At 35.4% G+C, this 17329-nt stretch overlaps 1 protein-coding gene across 1 annotated transcript in view; it reads right to left on the bottom strand.

Annotated features, from left to right (window-relative positions):
* The window catches only part of Rab3GAP1 (RAB3 GTPase activating protein subunit 1), a 290503-nt gene that overhangs the window by 268094 nt on the left and 5080 nt on the right, over window positions 1-17329 (bottom strand). The window contains exons 2-6 of the mRNA XM_069821561.1: window positions 13847-14156; window positions 11469-11605; window positions 6652-6862; window positions 5246-5478; window positions 2134-2315 (exon numbers count right to left, since the gene is read on the bottom strand). Coding sequence (XP_069677662.1) covers window positions 2134-2315; window positions 5246-5478; window positions 6652-6862; window positions 11469-11605; window positions 13847-14156 — 1073 coding nt within the window. The remainder of the gene's footprint in view (window positions 1-2133; window positions 2316-5245; window positions 5479-6651; window positions 6863-11468; window positions 11606-13846; window positions 14157-17329) is intronic.

Below are 17329 nucleotides of genomic sequence, written 5' to 3'. Positions count from 1 at the left end.
ATGAAAACACAATGCTAGCAAAGACTTCAACAACAAACATAGCTTCCTCAAATCCTCATCACAATCTAAAACATCAAACATTTGATACACTACAATTATAATATCATACATTTGCGTAATTATTGCACTATGTATTTGCATATAACACAAGCGTGTTAGTTTCCTTATAACGCAAGTTCGTACTAGTTCCCTAACTGCCAATTTAATGTGGTCGTGCTGTTAAGGCACTCTGTTATCGTAAGTGGGTTCGGTTTACAATAGGATCACAAATATTTTCCATTGAATTAATTCTCCCAGCCTCATTAACAAAATGAGTACCAAGTGTTTCCTTAGGGACAAAGACTGACATCCCTACTGCTACTCAGTGCCAACTGTCTCGTGAAGTGTGAGCCTTAACATTCGGTCACCGTAAGGAACTTTCGGGGCAAGTAATGAGATAGCTTTGCTTTGATTAATTTAACAAAATATTTTATTCAGCAGTAACTACACCTATAAAAGCTACGAATGTCTTCCTAACCTACTGGTTTGAGCTTCAAACAGACTGCAAACACACTTACTTCTTATATCCAGCCTCTTAACAAACAAAGTATGTACTTTGAAAAATGCCCAGAAAAGGTTCCAGATTCGAAAGGTTTCTTCTGCCAGTATTTTCGAACGCGTATATAAAAGAAAATTCATTGTGTATATATATTACATTAATTGAACCTGTTTAAAACATGATATATACGATGTGTAATAATTAAATTTATTTCTCCCACATTAGACATTACAAAATAAATCTGAACTATACCACACATGTAAAACCTATCCACGAATATCAGAATTAAAGAGGCCTTCCAACATGTTTTATACCTAATTTCATACAATTAATTTATGGTAGCTGCAAAATTTCTCACATATATAGGGTATTTCAAAAGTCAATTCAAACATTAAACCGCTATAAATATTATAATATTTGAGATAGGGAAAAAAACAAAACCATTACAACGGGGTTTACAAAACATTGGGAAGATGTCCGCCGTTCTTTTGTTCAAAGTACAGCATTCTGTCTGCGACATCATGCACAGCATTTTGCAGGTAATGTCTTGGAATATTGACAATTTCTTGCGAGATGGCGTATTTCAGTTGCAGTAGGGTTGTTGAATGTGTCAGGAAAACTCGTTCTTTAAGATAACACCACAACCAAAAGTCGGCCGGATTGAAATCTGGAGATCGCGGAGGCCACATTGTTGGAACGTGCCTACTGATGACATGATCGCCAAACATCTGCGTAATTAATTGTTTTGCAGGGATAAAGATGTGGAGTGGAGCGCCATCTTGCATGAAGATTAGTTTTACATATCGTGATTCCTCAGTCTAGGGATGACGAAGTTCTCTAACATGCTGTAGTAGCGTTCCCCATTTACTGTAACAGACTGTCTTATTCCATTATTGTCCACACCTGTGAAGTAACAGCATGTCTGGCCGGGAAACCAGGTAGCCCGGGTTCAATTCTCGGTTGGGGCAAGTTACCTGGTTGAGGTTTTTTCCGGGGTTTTCTCTCAACCCAATATGAGCAAATGCTGGGTAACTTTCGGTGCTGACCCCAGACTCATTTCACCAGCATTATCACCTTCATCTCATTCAAACACTAAATAACCTAAGATGATACAGCGTCGTAAAATAACCTATTAAAAAAAAGTGAAGTTAACACGCGTAATTGAGGTTCGTTTTCCAACCAAAGTCATCAGTAGGCACTTTCCAACAATGTAGCCTCTGCGATCTCCAGATTTCAATCCGGCCAACTTTTGGTTGTGGGGTTACCTTAAAGAACGAGTTTTCCTGAGACATCCAACAACCTTACTGCAACTGAAAGATGCCATCTCACAAGAAATTGCCAATATTCCAAGACATTATCTGCAAAATGCTGTGCATGGTGTCGCAGACAGAATGCTGTACATTGAACACGAGAATGACAGGCATCTTCCCAGTGTTTTGTAAACCCCGTTGCTTGTCCAACACTGTGATATTTTTTGTTTTTTCCCTATCTCAAATATTATAATATTTATAGTGGTTTAATATTTGAACTGACTTTTGAAATACCCTACACATTAACTTACTAAATAATATTCGGTGTTACATTGATATACTTACCGGTTCATCTTCAGCATCTGGAAACAAAAAATAAAGAATTGGCATGAGCTGATTGTCAGCTATTGGTCCTTCTTCCTGATTTGAAGACTGACGACTCCCTTTAGCTTTTTTTATTACTTTGGAAATTGTTGGGACACGAGAATCCGTCAGAACACTCAGTGGTGTGCTCAGGTTTGTGCCAGCTGAAAAAGAAAACAACGAATGAGTACACAGAAGTGAGTGAGTGAGTGAGTGAGTGAGTGAGTGAGTGAGTGAGTGAGTGAGTGAGTGAGTGAGTGAGTGAGTGAGTGAGTGAGTGAGTGAAATGAGATTTGAGTGAAATGGGAATGCAGTGTGTGGAATGAGAGTGGAGTGAATAAAATAAGAATGCAATGAGTGGAATTAGTAAATGGGTGGTTAATGGAGATTAACTCAGTGGAATGAGTAAAAGAGCAGGGGTGTGGTCTTGAATAAAATAGTACCAGTGTGCTTCGCGAAAAGTTTATTATTATGAATATAACAACTATTATTATTATTATTATTATTATTATTATTATTATTATTATTATTATTATTACTTCTATGATAAAATCTCGACAAGATACTCTTCAAGGAACCACGCATTTATAGAGACTGCACATTAGAGGGGTATTCTAATTTTCACTTTACAGTACCGGTATACAATATATTATTATCTTACTGAATTACATCATTCACGTACAATGATACAGTATTACCTCATTATGTAATATATCAAAGACATTCACAGTACTGGTACGGTATATATTTAATTCTTTCGCAGAAAAAACCTTTTGTAGTTGTTTTCCTGGTATGTGAATCTTTATAAGATGATTTGAATATGAATTCACACTCAATGACACCATCAGAACAATAGCTTTCCGTTAAATACTTAATGTAATCAGAATCACAATCACATACACTTCAATACAACAAAGAAAACAAACTCACCAGCAAAAATTTCCAGAATTACGGCCGACTGAGGAAAGTTGTTTGAGGAAGAGGGTGTTGGAAAAGGGTAAGGCATGGCAACTACTGTGTTTAGGCTTAAGTGCTCAGGTATTGTATGTAAGCTTAAGTATTATTATTATTATTATTATTATTATTATTATTATTATTATTATTATTGTTTTTGAAAGCAGTAATACTATTATATTATTCATAATGTTTTATTTGTATTAGTGTATTTATTGTTATTATTGTATTACTATGCTGGATTATAATTTCCAACGCCTGTTGACAATGACATAAATATCAATAAACAAACAAATAAATAAATTCTTCTTATTCTTCAGCTACAGCGATTAGGCCTATTGGCCTGTTCCGTCTTCAAGGCTTAAATCATCTGTCCATCTTATTTTCGGTCTTCCGACATTTCTATATCCTGTTGGTGCATAATCCATAATTTGTTTTGGTAATCTATCATTAGTCATTCTTGTAATATGTTGGTACCAATTTTGCTTCTGATTTTTAATCTTTTCTTCTAAATTAAAAATATTTAATAATTGTCGGATATTTTCGTTTCTTTGATGATCCAATAAAGTATAACCAGCAACACTTCGTAGGAACTTCATTTCACTTGCTTGAATTTTTCTTTTTGATGCGCGGTTTAATGGCCAGTTTTCTGAGCCGTTAGTTAATAATGGAACTGCTAGGGTTTTGTAAAATTTTAATTGTGTTGAGTGCTGTGTTTTATTTCTTAAAGTTCTTCTTTTGTTCCACACATCTGTTGGAATTTGCTCAACTTATTGTTAATATCCTGTTCACCCAAATAAGATATACTGCAGCCTAAGTAGTTAAAAGAAGATATCTGTTAAGTCAAGAATTTTATGAAACATTACAGAAACAATTGAATAAGATAAATAAAAATGACCAAATAATGATATATGGTGATTTCAATGCCCGAGTGAGTAATGAGGCAGTAGGAGATACGTTAGGACCATTCGACGAGGATATATTGAATGAAAATGGAAAGTCATTACGAAATTTTGCCACAGGGATTCATATGCCGCTTGTTCAATTATATTTCTTAGATCCTCCCATTCTTGGTTGACATCTATATTTAATGCTCTATGATCAATGCATTCATCTAATCTCTTACAGTATAATTTCCTTATACTGTCTTGTTTTAACAGATGTACTTTATACATGTTGGGAGATTAAATTCCCTTCTTTTCTGAATTATCTGCTGGATCACAAAAACACAGTCAGTACATGATCTTATTATATTATTATAAATTATTACTATTATTATTATTATTATTATTATTATTATTATTATTATTATTTTAATATTGTTATTATTACTTACCAGTAATGCCGCTGTTATTATAAGTATTACTAATCTATGCTTAGACCGATATACAAAATTGAGTAATATGCAATTAAGACTAATATTTTAAAGAGTAAAAATAAAGAAGCAGGGTGCTTCAAGGTTGCAGAAAAAAGTACCAGAGCAGCACCCCGGCTCGTCATGGTATGTCTACACCCCTGTGAAAGAGTGGAATGACAGTACAGTAACAACTGGATTACATGAGAATGTTATGCATGGAATGAAAATTGAGTTAGTGAAATGAGTGAATCAGTTGTGAGTGGTAAGTGAGCAGTGAGTGCAATGACTAAATAGTTGACCAGCCAAGAGTAAATGGAATGGGAGTGAAGGAGTGAATGATGAATAAACGAGTAGACTCAGTGACAGAGTAGAGTAGAATGATAGTGGAGAGAGTAGAACCAATTAGTAGAGTGAATGAAATGAGAGTGTGGAGTGACATGGTGACAGTAGTACACATGAAATGAGTAAAAGATATAGGTGATGGAATGAGTAACAGATATAGGTGTTAGAAAGATATGTGAGGAGAAATAGAAAGAGATTCAGAATAAGAAAACTAACTCTAAAAATATCCTGGCTACAAGGAGTAGTGAAGCTTACTGAAATAGATGTGTGACTTACAAATCTGTACATCCCATAACTACGTTTAGTACTCGATCTCATATACAAATTCTAATTCCAAACTCAAAAATTTTATTCCCAATTTATAACATCGTTATAAAATTACAGTATATCTACTACTGCTACCTGATTTAAAAATATCATCACGAATATCATAAGTTTTACCTGAATTTCCTCGCTGGACCATGTCGCCAAGCAGATCCTGCATCGATTTGCTATTCTTACAGAGCTGAATGAATTCACTTAGGTATTCGCTTAGCAAGCAGGCTGGCTGTTCCACCATCTTCACGCGAACTGACCACTGCGGAGCTTGGGAGGGCTCGAAGTCAGAGTAACTTTCGCTGTCCACCATCACATTCTCCATCACATGGGGCCACGTTGCAAACAGATGCAATTCACTGCACACAGAACAACATTCCAAGTTAAAGAAAAGAAAAAAACACATTGTAATAAGGTTTTCACTCAGTTTCCATCATCTTACCAAAAAAATGGTTCGATCCCAAAAATATTCTGTAAGATTTCAAGATAACATTGTAGTTGAGGAACAACTTTTCTCCTATGTATTTCATTTCGTCAGTGATTCATTATCAATATATCATCATTCACTTTCTCTAAAATACTCGTGTAGTCTAGAAGGGACATGAAATAATTACTATTACAAGTTATTACTATTTAATACGAGAAAAATTCGTACCGGCACCGGGAATCAAACCCAGGACCTCTCAGCTCTGTGCGCTGAGAGCTCTTTCCAACTGAGCTATGCCGGGACACGATCCACGGCGCCGGCCGAACCTCTCTCGTGGATCGTGTCCCGGCATAGCTCAGTTGGAAAGAGCGCTCAGCGCGCAGAGCTGAGAGGTCCTGGGTTCGATTCCCGGTGCCGGTACGAATTTTTCTCGTATTAAATAGTAATAATACATATTGGCTACTTCATAGTAGCCGTGTAGTATTCAATGAGGTGGGCGAGATCTCGTACAAAATGAATATGTGATGTACTACTACAAGTATTTGGAAACCACGTGATAATACTAAAACAATGACTTTTAGTAGATACTATTGTATAAGAACAAAAATAATAATATCCCTTGCAGATATTTATCAAAGCAGTCATAATCAGTCTCCAATCGAAAAAGCATTGTCTTGGCATAATGCACTCAACAGACTTGGATACTTTTCAAGACAGCTAGCAATGACTGAGATATGACGTGATGTGGCACACTTCTATTACTATGTTATGGGTATTACGGGATATGGAATTACATAGTACTGAAAAATTAAAAGCTATTTCAAAACATGAATTAAACATCTAAGAACTATAACCCAATAGAAAAAGATTAAAGGGATCAAATCTCAAACAAATCCTCAGAACATGGTGGTGTGACAGTTTTTTTTTTTTTTATTAATTCAGTCTCCTGCCATCCTCATTTCTCCATTACTTCACTAACATCAAAATAATATCTCTGAATAGTTTTTGTAGAAGAATGGGGACAGTAAGTAAAGAATTGTCATTATCAATTACTGTAAAATCTCGAATCTGATACAACTATCTATTAAACACTACACGAACTTACCTGACTGGATCGAATGTGGCGCCAAAAGGCAGTTTGCCCAGCTCAGCAACGCCCAGAGATTCTCCTTGCAGAAAATCAAAGTCTGGAGGTTCCTGTGTCCATGTGTTGTTACTAGTCCAGTCCAAGAGAACGTAGGTGAACCTCACAGCGACAGAAACTGGCTCCAAGGGGAGAGCACTTGTAACTTTCGACTTAAACAAGTCCAGAAGTCCTACAAATTACATTACCATGTTAAAAAATCTTCCAACTAACATCAAATTTGTGTTTTCGCGATTGACAACGTTCAAGATAAAGTCAGCCTTAGAAGAGTCATTTAATTGACATCATCTCACATAAGAGAGCAAGCATTCGATTCCAAGTAGATCCTGCTTGACAACTCTTTCATTAAATCGTTCATCTACATGTAATGTAATTCTGGGTAATCTACTGTGAGTGAGTGAGTCAGTATAGGATGAACAAAGCTTTGCCACATGCAGCACGTTGCTAAACACCAGTTATGAATAAAACTTAGCACTTCGTAATTCAACAGATCAGAAACATACAGTTACAGACCTATAAAAAATTATAAAAGCAGTTTTAAAAAAGTTATTTACTAACGAAAATTAAGCCAGGAGATCCTGAAATTGAGGCACTGCTGATATTAGGGGAGAACTCAACAAAGAATTTCAATTGCGAGTTCGTCTCTACGACATGATAATGTTTAACGGTACGGCTAACAGATTCCTCGTCTGGTAGCTCGGCAACGAAAGAACAAAAATGGCGAACGATACTACCTACCTAGACTTTATAGAGCCTTCACTTCCTAAGGTGTAAGCAAAAAGGTGGAGTCATGTTGGGAATAACAGCATCGCGACTGTAATATCCACAATTCCTCAATTTGTCTTCTTCGTTTTCTAAGCATTTTTGGTGTCTGTCTGTATAATTACTCATCATTAGAAACCAGCATAATATAAAGAAAATGTTGACAAAAAATGACATTCATTTTGGCAAAATATGAAAAAAAAAAATATTTCAATGAGGAAATATCTCTGTTTTTGAACCCTTTGGAGCAGGTTTACAGCATTTATTTTTTTTTAGTTGGTTATTTAACGACGCTGTATCAACTACTTAGTTATTTAGCGTCGATGGGATTGGTGATAGCGAGATGAGGCCGAGGAATCGCCATAGATCACCTGACATTCGGCTTACAGTTGGGAAAACCTCGGAAAAACCCAACTAGGTAATCAGTCCAAGTGGGAATTGAACCAGCACCTGCACGCAACTTCGAATTGGCAGGCAAGTGCCTCAGCCGACTGAGCTATGCCAGTGACTCATCATCATTTACAAGAGTCTTTTAAAGATTAATATTTTTGTCTATATTTAAGATGCTACAAAATAAAATACAATGAATCTGCTAATTAAACAGTTTTTCATCATCATTACCCTTACCTGAATGCAAGAACGAGGTAACTCTAATTTTACATTGTAAGGGAGAAAAAACTTCTTACATTGACTGGACTCAACATTTGTTACAATATAACACAAGTAAGCCTCTATTATTTTGTGACAAAAGATTACTTCTTCTCTCGGTTAATGTTGTTTTGTCCGATAAAAAAGATTTCTCCATATCACATGATATAATGAAAACATACATTTACCATGTTACATTTGATAGTTGAATATTTGCTGGTATTTCACTGCTCTTAGCTTAAAGCACCTTACTAACTTGATAAAATGGAATGGGTTTTTCAAGTATTTCCTGGGAAACATCTCAATTGTCTCCTTATAATATCTGAAAAGCCTGTTCAGTGGTAGTTATAGGAATATTAACATAGGTGGGGGGGGGGGGGGAGGGAATAGTAAAATGTGAAAAAATAGGAATATTTTTACGAAATGTCCAATTTTACCAAAATTTTATGCAGCATGAAAAAAAAAATTGCGTCAATTGCATTCTACACATTGTGAATCGTGATAATCCTTGTTCCCATACCAATGGCAGGCATTGTTTAGATTACAAAAATGTAACAGTTTGCCTGTCATTACTCATCAGTCATCACTCAATGCACTTCCCTTGAGTGGCACGAAGTAGTCCTTAGTTAACATGTTTTCCACTGTAGCCACGACTTGTAGATTCAAACCAAGCCGAGTGTGATTTTTAAGAACAATAAAAGTCTGTAGCATGGCTTCCTTCAAAAGGCAAATAAAGCTGAAGACTTTTGACATGTAAAAAATCCTGTTCCTGAATGAGATGACTCCAGGTAAAATTTACCTGTCTTTTCTCGCCCACATCAAAATTAAACTCTTAAAATAATCTTCTACATAATGAAATTCACTTTATAGGTGTTCCCACATGAGAAATGGAATTCTTCATATCGTTACATGTTAGACTAGCAAAATCCAGATCTATATGACCATATCTAGAGACATTAGAAACAAAGCAACTAGAAATGGAGATAGTATTTTGAAGGATTTTATTTCTGCTATTTTTTTTAACTTTTTCAGGTAGTATGGAATTGATTGCACACTCTATATTTTAAAAGTTCCTCAGTGCTAAAAGTTATAAAAGCTTAGATGAAGAATCAAGCAGGTAATACTATTATCATAATGAATTTAAATTTTAAATGTAATCACTATGTGCATTTGCCATGTTTTTAGCACTCAGGCAACTGTGTTGCATCATATTACCAAAACAGCAGTGTGACACTCATGACATCATGCACAAACCAACAAGTAACAAAGAGGTACCCACATAAGCTGCATTAACACCAACGCAGTCCCACTACATTTTTCACTGCTTATGATTCATGGAGCTTATGATTTATTGAGCAACCAATCAGACACTATATATTACAAAAGGATCTAAAAATACATTTAAAATTGCAAGCCTCATCCAGATCTCAGGTGTTCTTCAAACTGTCAGATGATATCCTGTGTAATTTCTATAAAATAAAAAAGAAGAAATACCAATCTATATCACAGACACACTCATTGCTAAAACTCCAGTTGTGAACGAAATTCCTCCATGGAAATGGGTGATTCCAGAACATAGCACATAAATTCCAGGAAATCATTCCAAAAATGATCCTCCATACATTCTTAAGTTAGATGCCATGGAACTACTCTGCAGCACATATAAAGATCATCTTCAAATTTATACAGGTGGATCTCTAAATCCTAATAATGGGACATCAGGAGCAGGGTATTATATTCCACAATATCAAGAAAGTTATTTCATACCATGTTCATCCTCCTCCAGTCTTGACACTGAATTGCTAGCTATTGATGCTGCTCTTCAGTGTGTTACTCAAATTTCTGAAAAATCGATTTGCATACTTACGGACTCCAAGGGGGCTATATTTAAAAAATATAATTAAATATGTACCAAACCTATATGCACATAGAATTATTCCAATTCAGAAACAACTAAGTAAACTAAAAGAACTCCAAAAGGAAATAACATTTCAATGGATACCTAGTCATTGTGGTATACCTGGAAACGAGAAAGTCGATAATATTGCAAAACAGGCAACATAGTTGCAACCAAAACCTCTTCAAGTGATATCTCTATCCAGTGCTTTCGCTTCAGTAAAGTCTCATTTTACAAACCTATGGATCAACAATTGGCTCTCTTCTGACAAAGGAAACATTTTACAGTCTGTACAAAAGAAACCAAATGACCTGAAAATGTACAAAAACTTGCCCAAACATGTTCAAACATTTTTAACAAGAGCCAGAACAGGTCACATTGTCACTCAATTGTACCTACACCGATTTTACATTTCTGACAATCCTACTTGTCTGTGGTGTAATAATCATGATAAGGATCTGGAACACATTATTCTATACTGTCCATCCATAAACCACAAAAGAAGTAAATTAAAAACAATCAGTACCAGTTGCAGAAGACACAGCTCTGCAGTGTATATTGACTACACCCCAACTCTGGCTACTAGCAACAGGCATCTATAATGAACACCGATCAAAATACCCCTCATTTCTCGTGAAAAACAACAACTGAATAGACTACAGTGGACTATAGTGGAATTTATGTTGTCAGTAAACAGCTGGATGCATTAAGAAGATTGATTGATTCATTATTGAGTGAGTTTCTCACAAGTGAATATCTGAAACAACATATTTAGGGATTCTCCATTTATTATCAGGTTGTATTTGGTTATAGGGCTCACGAGGATGTAAGGAAATACTTTACAGTCTAAAAATATGGAGAAAGTAGGTATTTTGGAGCACTAACACCACCGTAATTTTATATGGTTCTAATTTCAATGATTTTGTAGAATCATAAGCAGCATCTGTTTCCTGTAAAAGACGACAAAGCGAATTTTAAGTTTTTCTTGTCCCTTCCCGTCCCCCCAAAGTCATTCAAAATATGTTTCTACATAGGAACCATACACTACTGCCTGCGATTCTTATTTTTCACACTTCCAGTCTCCTAATATTTATTTGCCAGGTCGAAGAGTAAGTTTGCGACTTGAAATATCACAGCCAAGATTCTGTCTTGATTCTTAATAGCTACACAAGCACTGGTCTTAAATACTTGTTACAATAGAATACCTAAACTAAGACATCTTGCGCTTAGTAATTAAATATTGACACAGAAAACGTACAACTGTTGTTTGAGTTAACTCTGAACACATTACTTCTGTGGTTTTGACTGTAATAGTGCTTTCATTTTACAAGAGAACAAGTGATAGCAACAATGCTGCAAAGCAGTATTGCGAAGTTTTGTTCACCAGTACACGTGCAGTTTTGTGTGTTTAATTGCACTATTGAAATTTATATTGAAACTATATCTATAGCAGTAAAGCACTGCAACTTACCAGTAAGATGTTTATAGCGAGGTGGAGTACGTTTCAAGTGAACCATCACAAATTCAGAACGGACTCCTTTTCCTTCACATACACCCATATAGTAATGCTGCCGCACTTCATGGATTTGGATGAATACCGGAATCTGACTTTAATACAAAGAGAATCTCAACATTACTAGTATAAATAAAAAAAAATACAAAATAATGTAACTGAACATACTAAATAATCCTTCATTTTTGTATACACTCCTTTAATATTTATATAATCAGTGATTAACTGTTAAGTTATTTATTAATTTAAATAACGTAACAGTTAATCAGTGACTAAAATAATCCTCCATTATCACTAAGTGTTATTTTCAGTTACAAAACTAGCAGATTTAGGTTTGTTCCGTGTTATCTTAACAACAGTAGTCTTGCAACTTTTAGAACTCATCAGCATATACTGCTACTATCGAAAACTGCCATCTTCAGAACACATAACAATACAGAAATATGAATACTTCGTATGGAAACATTATGGCTAAGATACATGTTGATTACATATTAAAATATTTAAAACTAGATTGTATATGTCATGGACATATAAAATGAATGCTGAATGATAAAATAAAAATTACATGAGTCATATATATTATTTTCCTGCAGAAGTTAGCACACGGTGTGATTGTCAGTCAGGTCGTTAAAAGTGATGTGGAGGTTAAGAGGAGCCTGTGTTGATTGTGTGCTATGATGAAACTCAACACAGGGCTTCTCTTAACCTCCACATCACTTTTAACGACCTGACTGACAATCACACCACCGTGTGCTAACTTCTGCAGAAAAATAATATATATATCACGTAATTTTTATTTTATCATTCAGCATTCATTTTATATGTCCATGACATATACAATCTAGTTTTAAATATCTTAATATGTAATCAATATGTATCTTAGCCATAATGTTTCCATATTCTTGTATTGTTACATGTTCTGAAGATGGCAGTTTATGCCGAAAACGTTTAACACTGTAAATGTTGTAATATTTTGCTAATTTTATTATAGCAGTGTGATTTTGATAACCAATTTGACGGACATACCTATTCAATTATTGTAAAAGAGCTTATCGGACTCGCAGATCATGTTCATCTGTTAACAAATGTTCATATCAGGAGAAAAAACTGTTAGAGGACCCTTTTTTTTTTTTTTTTTTGTCCATGAGAATCTTTCTCTTATATTTGACCATAAGGGTGACCCTGGAAACTCCATAATGGTTTGCTGCAGCACTAAAACTATTTTTGTCATTGCTTTATTGTATATTTCACTTCTAGTAGTGTGGAAGAGAAGGCCTCACGGCCTTAACTCTACAAAATAAATAAATAAATAAATAAAACTACATCCCTTCTTGACTGCAGATAAAGCATCAGACATAGCTTCTTTGGAGTACTGCACTCATAAGTAGGCCTATTTAAAATACATCAGCAGCCCAAGTCAACTATAGGTTACGAACAAAATACAGCAACATAAATGGTACATTCGTTAATGGCATGATCAGCTTTTTCAACTTAGCTTACAAACTTGATACTGTACCAATACTTAGAGTCAGCACCTAAAAGTGACATGCCTGTTATCTATATGAACTTATTTACTTACAGTTACCCATATCTGACAACCAAAACATACGTAAAGACAGGTTATGAACTACATAAATCACTTATTATATTTTCCTTACAGCAGAAAGAACAGCTATGATATCGAAATTAAAAAAAAATAATAATAATACATTTCTTTAGAATATGTATTATATGTCTTTCTTGTTACATTTTAAGCAACACGTTCTTAAGATTTTTTTAAGGAAAACATCAACATAGGCCTACCTTCCTAGATGTCACAGTAGAAAACAATTTCTGTTATCTAACGTAAAGAATATTGCATCAACTAATATGGTAGCTTTCCTCTGTCAAAGAATACATATCTGTCAGTGTAGCAAACCCAATAAAATATTATAATATATTTTGCTTTATTAATTTTAAGATATGACTGTCATCTATAGGTAACCTGTCAACTAAGTGTGCCTTTACCTTACTGTTACTATCAGTAGAATTTCCTTAGAATATTATTCCAAAACTTATTACCAATGGAAGTATGCAAAGTATATTCTTTTTAAGGTATTGATATTTACTATCTCTTGCGTAGAGCTAATAGCAAAACATGACTATAATGGAAATTAAAATGAAATATTTTTCATGTAGACTTATAAAAAGTAAACAACTTGCCTACCAAAACTATATATTAGACCCTAATTGTTTCTAATAATGACACAGAGGATTATAATCTTCTAAATGAAAATGTCTGCCACATCATTACAACAAAATAACCTTTTCCTGCACAAGGAAAATACACTCACCAGCCACAATTGTTGACAGCCATATAAATCGAGCTGAGCAAGATTTTGACTCTGCTCTCAGCTGAAATGGAGTTTCGTGCTGGTGCAACAACAACAAAGTCTCTGAGACCATACCATCTGGCCAGAGGGTGTGGGTGCGAACTCCCATCCCCGAAATCATATTCCATCTGCGGGGGGAAGTCATTGTCCAGGGACAGGATGTCGTCCAGAGCCTGACTCCTGCCTTCCTCCGTCTCCTCTTCCACCGGACTTGTCACATCTTCCAAAGGTTTTTGCTTGAGATTGTGTCTCGTAATGTTGAATTCAAAATCTGAGAAATAAACGTAGTCAAAAAAATCATTAAACTGGGGACTATTATTACGAAATAGGCACAAAAACAAAGAGCTCAAATTTCATACTGAATCATTCTTTCACAAAATAGGAGGGGTGTGAGTGAGTTAATGAGAGAGAGAGAGTGTGAGTGTGAGTGAGAGTGAGAGTGAGAGTGAGAGTGAGAGAGTGAGAGTGTGAGAGAGAGAGAGAGAGTGTGAGAGAGTGTGAGAGAGAGAGTGTGTGTGTGCGTGCGTGCGTGCGTGCGTGCGTGTGTGTGTGTGTGTGCCTACTCACTTCACTTCACTTGCGTGATTCGGGTTCCGCATACTGCGGATAGATGGCAAGACTATGACCCATTTTCAAATTGCACACCACTTCGGCAGGCCACATTATGCATGATGTGTATCTGTGAAGAGTGTAGTCCTGTAGTAGGGTGAGTGTATGTTAAGTGTTCGTGTAAGTGTAGTGTAGAGAATGGGTGAGGATGATGATGAAGGTGAGGAAGGGAGAATGGGAAACCCAGTGCCAGCATGTAGCCTATTCCTGTTGAATAGCACCAAGGGGGCTGCCAGTCTTAATGTCCCCATCCGATGGACGAATCACTATCAACAATGACAATTCATATGCACTGTGGAGAGATTTGGGATTTTACCCAGGTATATTGGTGATTAGAAATTGTGCACCACTATCTCTCCTAGTCCCGAAGTAGAGAAAAATATATAACGAGTTTCAACAAAACTCAAATTTGGTTTATAGCTTAGAATTCACTTTGATAAGTATTTTGTGTATGTATGTACACAGTCCAGTGAATAAACAACGAGGCTGTATTTTGACGTAGAACTAAGTCTTTCTCTTCACTAGGTATGGGATGGATAGCTTGGGAATTGATCACATCACATAAAAATGTAATTCCCTTTCGCAGCTATGTATAAGGAGAACAAAGGGAAAACAAGCAGAACAAGGGGAATAAAAGGAATAAAATGAGAACAAGAAGGCAAAGGGGAAGACGAGAAAAAAAGGAAAACAAGGTGAATACAAAGAGAACAAGGGGAACATAAGGAGAACAACGGGGATACAATAAGAACAAAAAGTAGACAAGAACAAAGGGAAGACAAAGACAACAAGGGGAAGACGAGGACAACAAGGGGAAGACAAGGAGAGCAAGGGAATGAGAAGGGGAACAACTGGAATACAGGGAGAAGGAGAATATATGGAAAACAAGACAAGGAAAATAAGGAGAAGACAAGAAAAACGAGGAGGATACAATAAGAACAAGGGAAATACAAGGAGAACAAAAATATTATATTTATTATCTTAGTTGAATAAAATAATTACACCTAGGGAAAATGCAGAAACCACAGAGAACACACATAGCTGACTCAATGTTCAAAATTAAAAATAATGAATTGTCTTGCGCTGAATATCCGATCACTGTGGAATAATTCAAAATTAAATAGCAGCAGACTTATTACCTAAAAAGGTTGCCTAATTAAACACAGAACTAAGATAATAAATGTAATTGCGAGACAACTGCAAATGAAACAGAAAACAATTTGATCTAAAGAAGAGAGAGATCCAAAACCCCAAATACAATTTTTAACATAGGCCTAAGAAAATGATATGCAGAGGCTCTGAAATTTACTATAGACAAATGACTACTTGCCAAACCATTTGCTTAGAATTGAAATTATTCAGACTACAATAAGGCATTACCATAATGGGAAAGAAACACTTTTCAGTTAATAAAAAAGTTAATTAAATCAATATAGGCCTACAAGGACATGGGACCTATAAACCAAAGTTATTCAAATCCTTCTAAGGAAGAAATGAAGAGAGAGATATCAATACCCCAAATATAATTTATAACACAGGCCTAAGAAAATGAGATGCAGAGGCTTTCAAATTTACTACAGGCTATGACTACTTGTCGCACCATTTGCGTAGGATTAAAATTATCCAGTCTCCAGTATGACATGACCATAATGTGGATGAAACTAGCACTAAGACAGTTCCGGTGATTTCAGAAGTGAAAATCGTTGAATTTGTAAGGGATTTTTTGTGCAGATACAGTTGATCCCATATGCAAGGCACAAAAGCCTAAACTAAGCAAACCTAACCTGGCACAGATATGCAAAGTGTATAAGCAGAGTACAAGAGGAACTACCTCAGCACCAGTTTAGCCTTCAAGCCCCTCCAAGGAAAAATGAAGAGAGATTCAGCACTCCAAATATAATTTCTAACATATGCCTAAGAAAATCAGATGTAGCAGCTTTCAAATTCACTACAGGCTATAACTACAGAGACATTATTATGACATGAGGTGAGAAAACGGCAGGTAATTGACAGCCCACTCCCTGCACAGTCTGCAATGCATGGGCTGTTAGAGGTGTGGTAGTAGATCCTCAGTTGCCATATGGCATTCACTGTAGTCATAGTCATGTTACAAAAGTCTTGATCCTTCAAGTTTACATTTTAGTGATTATTGTGCATTTAGGTAATGCCTACCAACAAAATTTTCATTGCATGAACATGTGTATATGTGCAATACGTACATACAGTAAGCTTATATATCAGTGTTGTTCATACACCTCATATATTGTTAAACTAACCTTTGAAATGACATTAAAATTCAAAATATAACAATAAAACTAAATTTATTATGTTTCACGAGTTAAACACGAACACAGTGACATGAATGAAACTAATTTACATACACCTGTTACTTATATAAAAATTTAAAACTACATAGGATTCTGTGAAATTCATGTAACACTGTTGTTCGTACACTTCCCACGGAGAGGGAGTAGCCTAGTTACATTTAGATGCATAGTAAACAAGCACACAGTGCGCACAGTGTTGTTTTTCAGTGGAGGTCACTTGCTGTTAGTCTAACATTCAGAATTGTGTACAATGGTGCATTGTAAGAAGCCCAGTTCCGATTTAAAGAAAGTTATTGTTTGCCTGCTCTCAAAGGCTATTCTTATAGAAAAATAGGTAAAGTAGTGCATAAAACATATTCTCAGTAAAACACATTGTAGAAAAATTTCGAAATCATGGAACTTGGAGTAACTTGGCAAGAAAAACCAAGCAAAAATTGCTAAATGCACGTGACGAGATATTCATAATTAATAAAGTTGTCAAAAATCCAAGAATTAGTGTTCCACAAGTTCA

Source organism: Periplaneta americana, chromosome 3, assembly GCF_040183065.1.
Source record: "Periplaneta americana isolate PAMFEO1 chromosome 3, P.americana_PAMFEO1_priV1, whole genome shotgun sequence".
Classification (NCBI taxonomy): Eukaryota; Metazoa; Arthropoda; class Insecta; order Blattodea; family Blattidae; genus Periplaneta; species Periplaneta americana.
Note: the sequence above shows the minus strand (reverse complement) of the source record. Positions and strands in the feature narration are given on the sequence as shown.